The sequence below is a fragment of the Lithobates pipiens genome, unplaced genomic scaffold, assembly GCF_037356315.1.
Source record: "Lithobates pipiens isolate NorthernLeopardFrog02 unplaced genomic scaffold, aLitPip1_a1.2 Scaffold_23, whole genome shotgun sequence".
In the NCBI taxonomy this organism is placed as follows: Eukaryota; Metazoa; Chordata; class Amphibia; order Anura; family Ranidae; genus Lithobates; species Lithobates pipiens.
In genome coordinates, this window is record NW_027507785.1 from 16,116,936 (window position 1) to 16,131,908 (window position 14,973).

The following is a 14,973-nucleotide window of genomic DNA, read 5'->3' on the forward strand; positions in this document are numbered from 1 at the left end:
AGTGGCCAAAAAAGGGTTAAAACCGCCTGCCAAGCACCGCTGCAACTGCGCTTTTGCCGGCAGTATAGCCGAACTGCCCCATTGATTTCAATGGGTAGGAGCGGTGAATAAACCACTCCAAAGTTGCGGCTAGCAGGACTTTTTTTCACTGTCCTGCTAGCGCACCACTCCGGCTTTCACACTGGAGTGAAAGGGGCTGTTTTTATCAGGCGCTACATAAGCGCTATTTTTAGCGATGTAGTGCCTGAAAACCACCCCAGTGTGAAGGGGGGCCTTAGGCTCGATTCACATCTATGCATATTGCTTTTGAGCATTTTTGCAGTGCTTGTGTTTTTGGACATGCGTTTTTGCCGCGTGTGTTTTTTTTTTATTTTTTTCGCAGTAAAAATGCAGTGCTTGCGGCTTTTTTTTTTTTTTTTTTTTTTTTTTTTTTGATGCAGCTCCATTCACTTCTATTACATGAAATAAACGCTGCATGGTCTAAAGATGTGCATTGAAAAATGCTAAATACACCTGCAATATGCAACCTGCACAAGTGTGAATCAGACTTTGGACAAATTTAGAAGCTGCAGTGTGCATGGGCACTTAGGCTGGATTCACACCTGTGCATTTTGGAGATTTGTACTACAGAACGTGTTCCATATGAAAACATGTTAAGTGGGCTGTAGTGAAAATCTGCAGAATGCAAAAAGCACAAAAAATGTGCCTTTATAGCTTCTGAAGAAAAAACTATCCAAGGTAAAACCCTTACCTTTTTTTTTTCTGTATAGGTTTTGCTTGCAAAAGCTTTCTTCTGTCTCCCAGGATGCCAGTTTTTCAGATCAGAGATTGGCAGCATTTTTTATTTTTTTTTTTTTTTTTTTTTTTTTTTTTTAAATTTGGAGCACTGGCCTTTGCTTGTGACCAGACAGTGAACCCTAACTTGTTACAATGTTGTATCCTCCTATCAGGACAGGTTTTGGACTTTTAAACCCAGGTGACTCTGTGCTGTTTCTTACTTTCCGTTTTGGATTTTATCTAGAGTGGATTGAATTTATCAGTCTGTGACCAGATCATCCAATGCGTTGGAAGAAGAGAATATCCAGTCACATTCAGGTATGTACACCACTCATGTTGTGAAGTTTGTCAGTCACTAGAGAGGTGACGTGGGCTAATTTTTGAAGTACAGTTTGCCGCTTTTGTAAACTTGCGTGATGCTGTCTATTGGTGAATGAGGGATTTATCTGGAAAGTTGGTTTGCAGGGTTTCTTCTTCCTTTTTTATTTTTCAATGTTATATACTTAGAATGCAAGGGTAGAGCATACTGCTGTATACTCTATTATATTGTGTAGTATGGGATCTTTAATGCAAACCTCTTGCATTCTGTGTTTTTTTTTTTTTTTTTTTTTTATTTTTTTTTTTTTTTTTTTCTCTTCTTTATTGTAAGCACATTTAAGCTTGCCATACACTGTACAATGTGATTTTACAACCTTCTTTAGAACTACCAGAAACTATACGGTGCAAGTGCCTGTCCATTTGTGTTCGCATAGTTTTATTCAATGTGTGTGTTTGTTTTTTTTTTTTCCCCACTGCAGGTTGAAGGAGGGAAAGTGGATCCCCCCCCATTCACACATTTCTCTTTGGATGGGGTAATCTTTCCCACTGTGGCATTGCAGTATGACAGTGGGCTGTTTTCAAATTAATAATGTTGTCCGTTATAGCCACACTGATCATTGGGGAAAATTGCCTGGTTGTACACAAGTCATCCAATAGATCAACTTCTGTACAACCAGCCAGCCTATACATGGATCAAAATTCAGCCATTCCTGCTAAACAAGCTGAATTTTGACTCCATGTACAGCCAGGCTAACTCTAAAGCGCAACCTCTGTACAATCAGATTGTCTCTTGTATGGCCAGCTGAAAATGCAAAAGAATTTAGTGTCTCTTGTCAATAGCAGTCCAGGTGATAGAGGGGCTTATTTTGAAGCGCAGATACCAAAGTGTATCTTTCAGTTTACTGTAAGTTGGCAATTATGTTCTATTTGTGAATGAAGCATGAGGGAAATTGATTTGCTGTGTTCCTTATGTTTACTGTATTAAGACACTATAGATTCAGGAATATGCCAGGGACTTGTATCCTATTTGAGATCTTGACTTCAACCATAACAAAAACTCATTGCATAGATCTAGTTTTTCTGTTTTGTTATGCACATTTAGGGTGGTCATACACTATACAATCTCCTTAAAACCCCTTTCACACTGAGGCAGTTTTCAGACATTTTAGCACTAGAAATAGCCTCTAAAAAGTAGATGGAAACTGCCTCCCATTCTGTGCATTGTGTGCTTTCACACTGGGGCAGTGCACTTGCGGGATGTTAGAAAAATTCCTCCAAGCAGCATTTTTGAGCGGCTTGGAAGCACTGTATTTAGTGCTTTCAAAATGCCACTGCCCATTGAGTAGGTGGGGCTTTTAACTTTTTCTACCTTTTCCATTTTGAGTGATCCTCGCTGAGCTAGCAGTCTGTCAAAATGGACATGCTATGTGTGAAAGGCACCTAACATTAATAATGTACTATCAGCCTTAAACAAAACTTCATTTAAATAGGTATAATGGGTTTAAAAAATGTAAGCCACTATGTGCATTGCTGCTGGAAATGACAAAGGGCCATGTAACTTTGTTTAAAAAAAAAAGAGCCCACATTCGCATTGAGTCGATTTTGACTATTGCCGGCAATGGCACCGTCCAAATTGGTGCAACGCCGACTTTGTGGCAATGCACTGATTACCAAAAGTAATCCCTGCACTACTTTTGGTGACTTCAAGGGTGATTTGAAGGGATTTATTTGTATGAACCCACATAAATTTCTTAAAAATCACCCCAAAGTCTGACTGCATGCATTTGTGTGCTTTTTTTTATGCATAGTGTTTTCCATGTATTCCCATGGCTCTAGTTCACACCAGTGCAGTCAGTTCCAGTCGGTTTACTATGCAGAAACTGACGAACTGACTGCATTGGTGTGAACTAGAGCCATTGGAATACATGGAAAATGTATTAGATAAATATGCTTTTTTAGCGCAGAGAAAATCACACGGAAAAGTATCTGGTGTGAACTGGCCCTAAGCCGACGTTCACACTGCTGCTTTGTAGGAACAAGTGCAATTCCAACATTTGTTGCCGCATTGCTCCTCTCCCACAGGCATTTCACACTGGCTTCTGCAAACCACGGTAGATGTCATTACATTGTTATTGACACCACCAGATAGGTTCACAGATCGCAGTGTGAACTGTGAACTTGCACAGGTAAGAACACCTATGCCATCTGATTTTCAGTGTGGGAGGGGGTCCCATTACTTTTGTTTTTTTTTTCCCTGTGAATTTAATGTGAGTTCAGACATACAGCTGTGTGCCTGTACTGGCATTAGATAGAAATCACATGTGATTGACACCTGCAGTGTGGGTGCGAATCACATGCTATGTCTGAGATCGCAGCAGTGTGAAACTGGACTAAAACTTAAAATTACAGGTACTAAGGCAGAAAATTAAAACATCTATTAAAATGAGTTCTATGATTTGCATATTTGGGGAGAATTGTTTTTGCGCGTAAAGAGATTAGACTTTTATAACATGACAATTCTGAAGCAATTTGAGACTCGGATGTCTGTTTCAGTAGAACGTATACAATACTGCAATACTGAACAGGTGTGTGTTGTGGTTTTTTTTTTTTTTTTTTTTTTTTTCTCAATGCTAATGAGGCATGATGTCCCAGACTTGTCACAGACAAAGGTGGAGACGAGAAATCAAAAAAAGATGGACTCAGACCTTAAGGGTCCTTTCACACGGGGCGGATCAGTTCTGATCCGCCCCGTGGATGTCCGTTTGCTCAGCGGGGATCACTCCGCCGATCCCCGCTGAGCAGGGAGATGACAGGTCTGTCTCCGCACACTGTGCAGGGACGGACCTGTCACAGCGCCGCTCTCCCCTATGGGAGATCGGATGACGACGGACCGCAGTGCCCGTCGTCATCCGATCCGATCCGCAGACGGATGGAAAAATAGCTTTTTCCTCCGTCACACTTTTTCGGATCGGAGCGGGTCGGATGTCAGCGGACATGTCACCGCTGACATCCGACGCTCCATAGAGCTCTATGGAGCACCCGTTCAGGTCCGCCTGAAAAACTGACAGGCGGGCCTGAACGGGACGTCAGTGTGAAAGGGGCCTAAGGCTCCTAATTTTCAGACATCAGTGTAAAAAGGGCTTAGCCAATCATTGGTAGTATATAAAAAAAAAGTCCTAATTGGTTGTCAGCAATTCCAAACCTCTATAAATTCTACAGACACAGCCATTTCAAGCAAAACTCCTGATCCTGAGATCGCTTGCGATATTGGATTGCCATTTTGCAGATTGCATCTTTTGAAAATCTTAGATTTTTTTTTTTATCCTTTTAATATTCACATTTGCATAGATTTATCTTGTCTTTGTCTATCCTTTTTAGTTATAGATATTGTGTAGTTTATTACTGCTGTTTATTGCCAGTTACTGTGTACTGCATTAATACATTTTATTTCCATTTGAACTTCTGTTTGTACTATAACCTGTTTTTTGCATTTTAGGAATTCTAAAAAATCTGCCATGGCATCAGAGGGGTAAGTACATTTCCCATATTTTTTTTTGTAATTATATATATATATATATATATATATATATATATATATATATATATATATATATATATATATATATATATATATATATATATATATATATATATATATATTATAAATTTTCTATATCTCTCTTGTTTCAAGTGTATTTTATATTGGGTTAGATACACTTATGCGCTGGTGGGTATTTGTATATTATATTTGGTATATTAATTGGGCCATATTTACATATTGAGCAACTTGTGGATTATGTGGTTTTTTTTTTTTTTTTTTTTTTTTTTTTTTTTTTTTCCCTCCCTTTCCTTGTTCCCCCATAGACATATCTGCATTGATGGGGAATTCCACCCACAGCGCTATTGCGCTCTGCCGGCTGGAAAGGATCCCTGCCAACAGAGCACAATTGGGTTGATTTATTAAAACTGGAGTAGACAATCTCTGCTTTATAACTTTCACTTGTTCAATCAAACTGACAAACCTAGAAGCAGATTTGTTTCTGTACAGAGCTCCACAAGATTTTTTTGCTCTCCAGTTTCAGTAAATAAACCCCAATGATTACTGCTAGCTGGGCTAGTTGCTAGGCTAATTGCCCCAAGTCGATCAATGGATAGGCTTGGGTACAACCAGCCCTACCCATAGATGAATTGAATCTCAACTGGTCTCTGCTGAACCGTTAACTTGTGTGCCATTGATGGAATTTAATTTTGAGGTTTTTTTTTTTTTTTTTTTTTTTTTATTCTCATTGATGGGTTGAAAGGAGGAAAGTGGGAAAGTGGATGGTTCAGCAGGGACCAGCTGAGATTATAATGAATTCAACACACTCTGGCTGCGCTATTGTATTCTGAAAGTGGGGGGTTCCCTGTCAGTAATCCCTGCAGTGACCATTAAATGCTGTCTGTACCAAAGTTGCTTGACAACTGGCTGTACTGAAATCAATCGCTTTCATTACAAATGGCTGAGTTGAAATAGTCTGTGGATAGCTTTAACATATTTATCCCCAGCTGCTCAAATGTTCCACTGGGATAAATTATACCCCACCTTACCAGCTCCTTAACTCTAGGAATTGCAAACTATTTTAATCAATCTGATTTAAGGGTGGATTTGATTTGAAGAGCAACTGTCTTCTCTATCCTACAGCAGCTCCTCCTCTGACCCGCTGTTGAATCACCGACAGTCCCATTCACTTCAATGGGATGGCTGATTATGCAGCAGACACGGTGGCAGCAGGTGAGTGGATGCCTGCTAACAGGTGCTGCCATGATGGATCTAAATGACAGGTTCTCTTTAAAGAGGAGCTGCACCTAAAAAAAAAAAAGCCAGCAGCTACTAATATTGCAGCTGCTGACTTTTTAATAATATCACACTTAGCTGTCCCAGGTTCCAGCGGTGTCGGCGGCAGATAACGAGCGATCGCTCACCTCGCTGCAGCCACCGCCGCCATCCTCTGTCAGGGAATCGGGAAGTGAAGCATGAGGGCTTCACTGCCCGGTTCCCTACTGCGCATGCGCGAGTTGCGCTGTGCTTCTCTTATGGTCCCCCGCTGTGTCTCTGGGAACTGTGTGTTTCCCAGAACACAACGGGGGGGGGGGGGGGGGGGCATGCGGCGGTCTGGCTGGAAGTGGGTGCAGATACCTGGATTATCCAGGTAACTGCACCCCCCTCCCCCCGAAAGGTGCCGATTGTGGCACCGGAGGGGGGGAGGGATAATACTAGCGGAACTTCCCCTTTAGGGTGAAGAACCGCTTTAAATGTCCTTGCTGGTAGTTAAAATCTTTATCTGCAAACAAATTTAAAGGTGTTGTAAACCCTTGTGTGGTTTTTTTTTTTTTTTTTTTTTTAAACAAAAACAAGCTTGCCTCCACTGTGCAGTTTGTTTCGCACAGTGTGGCCTCAATCCTCATCTTCCGGGGTTCCCTGGCAGTACTCACGGCTCCTTTATCGCATCGGTAAATCCCCTGGGAGAGGTGCTCTCCCTGGGGGTTACCTTGCGGGCATGCTCCCAAGTGCAGCATTTGCGTGCATGGACAAAATTCCAGACTATGCACCTGCATCATTGTATTTGATTGACAGCAGCGGAAGATGATGGCTACGCTGCTATCAATCCAATCAAGAGCCAAGAACCCCAGGCAGAGGGGTACAGCGCATCTCCGCCGAGGGTATGAATGGGCTTAGGTGAGTAAAACAGGAGTCTAAGGGGCCGGTCAGTGTCCCTTTTTTTTTTTTTTTTTTTTTATTTTTTTTTTTTTTTCTGCATTAAGGTGAAAAAACAGGAGGGGTTAAAACACCTTTTAAGGTTTCCAATCGGGTCCGCCTGTCGGTTTTTCAGATGGACCTCATTGGAGCCTCTATTCACTACTATGGAGCAACAGATTTCAGTGGTGCTTAAACATATTGTAGAACATATCTATCAATATCATCATTACTATCCCATCAACCCCTTATATACCTAAAATGGCACTTCCTCGTAAACTATGTGCTATGATTCAAACTTGTGTCAGTGTCTAGGGCCTTTCACTCCTAAAAACAATGGGCTTCACTGTGAAAAGCTTCCAAATAGTATTAAATTAGAATAACGCCTATTTGGAAGCTTTTTGCAGTGAAGCACATAGTTTTTAAGGGTGAAGGGACCTAAACACTGACCCTTGTTTAAACTTTCAATCTATTGATGATTTTCGTGTTTTGGAAGCACCTGTGTGGCGGAACACATTGTTTTAAGGGTGAAGAGCCCTCAATACTCCTTTTTTTTTTTTTTTTTTTTTTCAATCAGCACTTGCCATTGTGGGAACACAATTTGTAGTTGTAGCAGCTTAGAGGTCAATTTTAAATAAGGTCACTGCATTTTATGTATCATTTTGGCAGCATGCAGCTCCAATTTTCTTTTATGTGACATGTCCGCTAACACACGCTGCTGCCCGGTCCTGTCCATGAAATCCAGAGGGATGGTGACCTATTTTCGATCCATCCATCTGGCGGATCAGCTGAAAACAGATGGGTGATCCATTTTCATCTGATCTCCCCATAGAGTAGAGCAGGGCTAGGACAGGTCCATCTCTGTACAGTGAGCCGAGATGGACATTTTCATCCATCTGCTCAGCAGAGCGATTCTCCCACTAAGCAAAGGAGTCTGCCGGGTGGAGTGGCTTTATGAAAATAAAAGCTACTTTTTTAAATTAAAATTATATTATATTTTCATTCATGTAATTTCTCTCCCCCCTCCCCCCAGGAGTACCAGAATTCCACTTGTCTGCAAGTTTTGCTCAAAACTGCAGGATGTCCTCTCGGTGCATCTTCGGCGAGTGTGTAGGAAAAATGATAGCGAGGATGAGATCAAGAGGCTTGTGGAGGAGGCGCGGTCCAACATGCGGCACCTGGTTGGGAACCTCGGTGTTGTCCAGTGTGCTGATCTCGACCATGCTAGCAGTTCTAGCACACCGCAGGATTTTTTGGCACACTTTCTTGAGTCCAAGGGAAGTGTTGTTATACGTCAACCTGCAGGAAGACAGCGGTAAGTGGTCAACATTTTAAATGGTTATAACGTTATTTTAACCTGTGACCCTATAATGGCATTAAAAAGTAAACCTCAAGCCTCTGTTTTTGACACCAATTTCTTCAGCTTTGGTGAAAAGTGCCCCGATCTGGAGCTATGCTAAAGGCGCTACAGCTTGAAGTTATAATTATTCCGTTCAGACTCAAATGGGCTATAGCCTACCTCAACTGTAATTACCATTATAATTGTTTTTTCATTACAGCCATATTAGACATTTGCTCACCTTTTGCGAGTTCATGGATCTTTCTGTATTGATACTATTTTTATCCCAAGAAATTTGTAAAACTTTGCGATAAAAAAAGTTTGCAAACAAGTTAAACCTCTCCTAAACTATATTCTAGAGCTCAAGTTCCAGTGGAGGAAGGCCAGGACGATCCCACCGGAGGGGATGAAGCTCTGGAAGGAAGAAGACATCCAGGGTAAACTTGCTGTGGTTTAAATAGGAAGTACTAGTTGTGCAAATAAAAAAATAATTCAGAAGCTACAAATGTAGCTGCTGACTTTTGATGGGACACTTGCTTGTCCAGGGATCCAGCATCATCCTCACCCTGGCTAGTTCTTCACTAGCCTACAGGTTCCTGGAGCCCTAAGGGCCGGTTCACACAGGGGGCGACACGAGGCGACACGACTTGCCATGCCGCGACCTGACAAGTCGCCCCCCGTTCTGTACAATGGAACCGTTCTAAGAGGAGCGACTCGAGTCGCTCCGATTCAGAAAAAAGGTTCCTGTACTACTTTTGGGTGACCTCGGGGCGACTTGCATTGACTTCTATACAGAAGTCATTTGCAAGTTGCCGCTGAGGTCGCGGCGAGGCAAGTCGTGTCGCCTCGCATCGCCCCCTGTGTGAACCGAGCCTAACTGTGGGAAGGCACTTGTGCAGCTTTTGACTTCAAAGCTAACTGTACACTGTCAATACTGGGTACCTGTAATTCCCCCCCCCCCCAAAAAAAAGCTGCCAAATATGGGAGAAGGCTCCAAAGCAAAATTTCCCCTTGGGTGCCATTTCCACTTTAAGGAGTGAATATAAACTAGCTTTTTTTTGATTGGATTACAGAGCTCAAGGTCTGGCAGAGGTAGTCATTTTTTTCCCTATATTTTGTAGCCTGCCCATTTGGGTGGCATCCTGTTTGCTGGGACCTCAGTAAAGTTCTATCTGTCTACGAGTCCGGATATTATAAAATCAAAAGATGGCAAAAATGTCAATATCCAAAAAAGGACGCCACTCAAATCCAATTGAGGTTTCGTCCAAAAAATACAGCACTGGACTCCATGGAGTGAGGGATTTCTGAAGTGTCAGTAGCTACTGTACATATAGCCAATTTGATTTTAATTTTCAAACCTTGGGTGAAGATATATTTATAGGGCTGGCCATACATTATATTTTTATTTTTATTTTTTCCTGTCAAACCAGAATCTACCTAATTGCTAAAATGTTTTCTCCCCAGAACCACAAGGATCCCCTTAGTCTGCAAGGTGTGCTTGAAGATTCAAACCACTCTTTCAACACACCTGAGAAGAGTTTGCATGAAGAATGCGGATGAGGCTGAGATCAAGCAACTTGTCGAGGAGGCCCGGTCGAAGATGCGACAAGTGACCAGATGCCTTAGTATCGTCGCATACGAAGATCTGGAGCATCCAAGTGTGGTCAGGCCTTGTCGGTTTTGTGTAGGTTTTCTCGAGGCCAGGGGAAGCATCCTTACAGAGTCAGGAAGACAGCGGTACGTATTAAACCAAGCTTTATTTAAAGCACATTTTATAATGCCATACAACTACATAGACTCATTCATGGCTCTGTTAGCAGACCTGAAGAAGCACAGGAAATGGAGATAGAAGAGGAGCAGCCAAGGTAAAAAAATAAAAATTGTGTGTGTGTGTGTGTATAAATGCATCTTCTCCTTTCATATGCCTGATGTACAAACATTTATTGTACGTCCTCTTTCCCATCCCCTAGCACATCCGCTCGTCGGAGCTTAGAAGAGGCAGGACTCTACAAGCAACATTCGGTGGATTCTCCCTTGATCCGTGGATTTCAGAAGTATTTGGAGACATCGGGATCAAAGGAATTCATCAGACGGCAGGTAAAAATGTCAAACGTTACACACTGCAAGGTTAGTTAAAGCGGAGCTCCACCCTAAAGTGGAGCTTCTGCTCATTGGAACCCTCCCCCCCGCCCCCTCCGGAGCCACAATTGGCACCTTTCAGGGGGAGGGGGTACAGGTACCTGTACAGTACAGGTATCTGCACCCACTTCCGGCATAGATATCTGCAGAATCTACGGGTATTTATGCCTCTTTCCGCAGGTCCACCGCTGTCTGCTGGGAAACGCACGGATCCCAGAGACGGCGGGGACCATCCTTATTGCGCAGCGCGACTCGCACATGTGCAGTAGGGAACCGGGAAATGAAGCCGCAAGGCTCCACTTCCTGATTCCCATTCCCAAGATGGTGGTGGCAGCACCCGAGAGACTATCGAGAGATCGGCTTCGGGTGCCGATATCGCGGGCGCGCTGGGCGGGTAAGTGTCCTTATTTTAAAAGTCATCAGCTGCAGTATTTGTAGCTGCTGGCTTTAAAAAAAAATGGCGGAACTCCCGCTTTAATCTAGATTTATTAAGACTGGCAATTTTAAGTTTCTGATCTTAATAAATTTTAACCCCCATTTATAATAACAAACATGTCGTACTTGAATGCTCTGTGCAATGGTTTTGCACAGAGCAGTCTTGATGCACTTCTCAGGTTCCCCTGACGCTTGTGGCTCCCTCCTTCACCGACTGCCCATCATGGCAAGCTGTTTGCTGTGGGGATGCTCCAGCAGACTCTATTCCATGCCAGCTCTGTGTGTCTATAGCTACAGCACATGGCTGGGCACCATCCCACTCCTCAGTGGCTGTGATTGACTGTAGCCTTAGCCAAAAGGTTCCCACTTCTGTCACTGAGCCTAAAAGAAGGAAGAGAGCCAATGTGCACAGCGCTGGATCTAGATGGGGCTCATGTAATTTTAGGAGTGGCTGGGGAGAGAGCTATACATGTTTACTTCAATGCAGAGAAAGCATTATGGTAAAAACAAAATGCAGCCTTTGGAAGCACTTTAAGATGATTTTTATTATCCATTTTTAGGTGAACTTTGTGACCAGGTACCTGTACTTCGTGGATAGCCAGGAGGTTTCGTTGAAGTGTCTTGACCAGCCAGAGAGGACCGTCGATTTCTTCAATCAACTAGAAGCCTCCGGAGTCAGCCAATCCACTGCGATCAACCATCTGGATAGCATCCAGAAGTTTGCAAAGCATATCTCCATGGAACCAAGATGCCTGGACGATCCTTCTGCCAATCAAGCCGTATCCAGATTTGTAGAACTTCTGAACGACATCCGTAAGAAGATCAAAAGAAAGCTGCCAAGGGCAGAAAGGAAATGGGGTAGGCAATATTGATGGCAGTAAATATTGTATTGCCTTTATCCATTTTATTTATTTTTTAATGCATTTGATTTTGCTAAATATGCATGCAATCATTTTTATTATTTTTTTTTCTCTTCCCCACAGAGATTGGGCTCAGGATCCAGAGGTAAGCCAAAGGATTCTGTCTCTTGCAAAACCTCATTTTCTTGCCTTGATAGGTAGGGCAAATAGTGGACTGGAGCTGGAAGACCGAGACCGGATGACTGTCCTGTATTACCTTGAAGCTCTACTCACACTGGTGCATCTTCAGCGACCAACCGTCATTCAAAACATGACTGTGAGTGTTTACATGAGTCAATAGTGTTTTTTACACCGAATGTAAGAAGTGACACTTGCAACAACATCTGTTTGGTTATCCTTCAACAGGTAAATGAATGGCTGCTGAAGACCCACGAGACCATCCACGTCGACGCAGAGGCTGTGGATGCAACGATCATCGAGGTGGATGTCGGAAGTGCGGAAGGTCCTTCACAGATGGCTAAGGTGGTCTTGGAAGGATCTGAGGAAATGTGGTTCACTACCTATTTCCAAAAGATTCGTCCTTTTTTGTTGAAGACCCTCAACAAAGGGGATGCCTTCTTTGTCACCAGCGAGGGAGGGAAACGCTTGATATCTGATGACCTCACTCAGTTCCATAAGAGGCAAGTAAAATATAAAATTGGTCATACAGCTATGCCACAAATGTAAAATTACTCATCAGTGCTAACCAAAAACTTTTTTTCAGTTGTACAACCATACCAGACCAAAAACTAACAAATCTCTCACCCTTTAGATTCAACCTTCCTGCAGTGACTTACCAGCAGGCAAGGAAGGCTTTCGAGCAGTGTGGTTTATCCCACTGCAATGACGAAGTGAAGGATCTTGTGAAGGAATACTTTAGCAGATCAATGGAAGGTGAAGACGTCGAGGGCAAGATTGTGAAGGGTGCCGTGATGGTGAAGAGGATCCAGAGAGACTGGATGCCTTCTACTTCAGGGTAGGTTGTATAATGCTGATCGGAATCTAGAAAGTCGCCAAGTAAAAAATATTGATTGTGTTACTGTTGCCAACAAAAATGTCTACAGAGTAGATGAGCACTCATTCAATCCAGTGCTGTGCACATCTACAGCTCTTCTCTCCCCTCACTCAGCTCATAGGCTTTGCCAAGGCACCAGAAGCCATTGGCTCCCACTGCTGTCCATCAAATCCAGAGATGGAGTGAGGGGCAGGGCAGAGTCCTGCTTTCTACAGACATCAGTGCTCAGGTGCAAGACTGCATAAGTGCCCCCTTAGGAATCGGCTTCCCATGTAGGCACTGGACATATGAGGAGCCAGTAATGCCAGTGGGGTACCCAAGAAAAGGAGGTTTAGTTAGGAAAGTGGGAACTTTTTTATTGTGTGTGTGTGTTTGTTTGTTTTTTTTTTTTAATTTATTTTTTTTTTTTTTTCTTCAATGTTACATTGACAAGCAAGTTAATGGCTAGACACCATTTTGATTTCTAGAGACCCAAGGACAAGACAGGAAGCGGTGCCAGTTGAAGACAAGGAGATGGCCTTCAGAAGAGTACAGGATGCCTTTCCGGTGGGAACCGACGCAAAACCGCCAGGTTTGAAGACATGCCGAATCTTTACAACAACACACGAGGCGTACTGTTACAAGAGGTGGAGGCAACAGCAGTACGTGATGCGTGTCAATGAGGTCATCGGTGAGTATTTTATAGTTTTCCTAGCATCTATGAATTAAAGAGGTGTCCCACCCACTTTTGAGAGGTGGTCTTGAACTAAAGACTACCTTTTATTTTTATTTTATTTTTTTTGAGAGGGAGCGATGGATGGATAGATATCTATTTATAATCAAGAATAATGTTGGAAGTACATAATGTACAACCGTTCCATTTGGACTGTGGTGCATGATGTCATGTCCTCTTGTGCAGTGAGCCTTCTGCTGTCTTCTGGGACCTGCATGGCCTGCTAGTAGGAAACCGCCAGAGAAGCCACAAGGCCCCACTGCTGGCTTCTTAGTTATAATGGTGGCACCTGCACCCAATTCCCATGGACTGATCGGCCTTGGGGGGGGGGGGGGGGGGGGCGAAATTGCAGGCTTTCTGGATAGGCAAGTGTTCTTATTAAAAGTCAGCAGCTACAGTGTTTGTAGATGCTGAATAAACAAAAATGTCTGGAACTCTGCTTTTAAGCTTATTCTATTCTTGCATTATATTGTAATACATGGTCTTCTGCTTTCAGGACGTTTCAAGAGGAATACCCCCACAGAAGAGCAGGTAACCTCTTTTTGTCAAACGCAGGGATGGACAACGAACCAACCGAAGATGGAAGACATCCTTGAAAGCTGGAAACCCAACATGGACAGGGGGAAGACTAAAGAAGAAATGGACCTAGAAAGCCACATCGCCTTGCAAGACTGGAAGGGACTTGCCATTATAGAAGACCGTGTTGCAAACACTGGGGAGACGGTCTTCACGACCTTGCCATTCAAGAAAGGCGAGGTGGTCTGTGACTACCATGGACCATTTATTCCGTCCGAAAGAGGAGAGGAGCTTATGAGTGCCATGGCAGAAGGTAAGATGGTGAGGTTGGCAAAACATGACTATCAGGTGATCACACGTGTTAATCTAATACCATTGATTCTGCACACTACCCTGCTGTCAATCACAGCCATTAATAGAGCAGGGGTTTGGAGGATGTGCTTCCATAGCAAGCGGCCACAAAAGGAGGATTGGGTCTGCTCTGTGCAAAAACTTTACACAGAGCAGATAATATCTGTTGTGTTTTTTGTCTTTTGTTTTTGTCTTTTCTAAAAAAAGTGCTCTATTACAATCACTTTCAGGGGGTCAAATAAACCCAGTCAGTCTCACTTGAGGGGGTTCAAGTTATTTCATTTATTCAACAGCATGTTTTATGTGTATAAAGATATTTTGATATACATGTGTCCATTTCTAGTTACTTATTTTGCTTGAGACATACCTTTTTATTTTTATTAGCAGCATGGCACTTATTATTTAATTTATCTGGCAGGTGAGATGGGCTACCTCTTCTTTTTTGAGGACAAGAGGAACAATCGGAAGCTGTGCATTGATGGCAGGAACGTCCCGTGCCCCTGTCATCCCTCCCTACCAACATCTTTTGGGAGGAAGATCAATCATTCCAGAAAGCACCCGAACCTGAAGCCAAGGCTGAATTACCGGAGTGATGGCACCACCCCCGTTCTTCTGTTTGTGGCCATAGAAGATCTTCCAGTTGGCACGGAGCTTAAATACGACTATGGGGTCACAAATCGTTCCTTCAGGGGGGAAGGGGCAGATGTTGCTTGGCTTAATACATAAGAACCCAGCTGA

General features: G+C 43.1%; 1 protein-coding gene across 1 annotated transcript; it reads left to right on the top strand.

The window, feature by feature from the left end:
* Nucleotides 1-11,613: 11,613 nt before the first annotated feature.
* On the top strand, nt 11,614-14,557 carry LOC143927072 (uncharacterized). Its single transcript, XM_077451029.1, has 8 exons — nt 11,614-11,619; nt 11,726-11,747; nt 11,800-11,918; nt 12,008-12,282; nt 12,414-12,617; nt 13,124-13,326; nt 13,865-14,205; nt 14,549-14,557. The coding sequence occupies exons 1-8, from the start codon at nt 11,614-11,616 to the stop codon at nt 14,555-14,557; spliced, it is 1,179 nt and encodes a 392-aa protein (XP_077307155.1).
* The last annotated feature ends 416 nt before the right edge of the window (nt 14,558-14,973 follow it).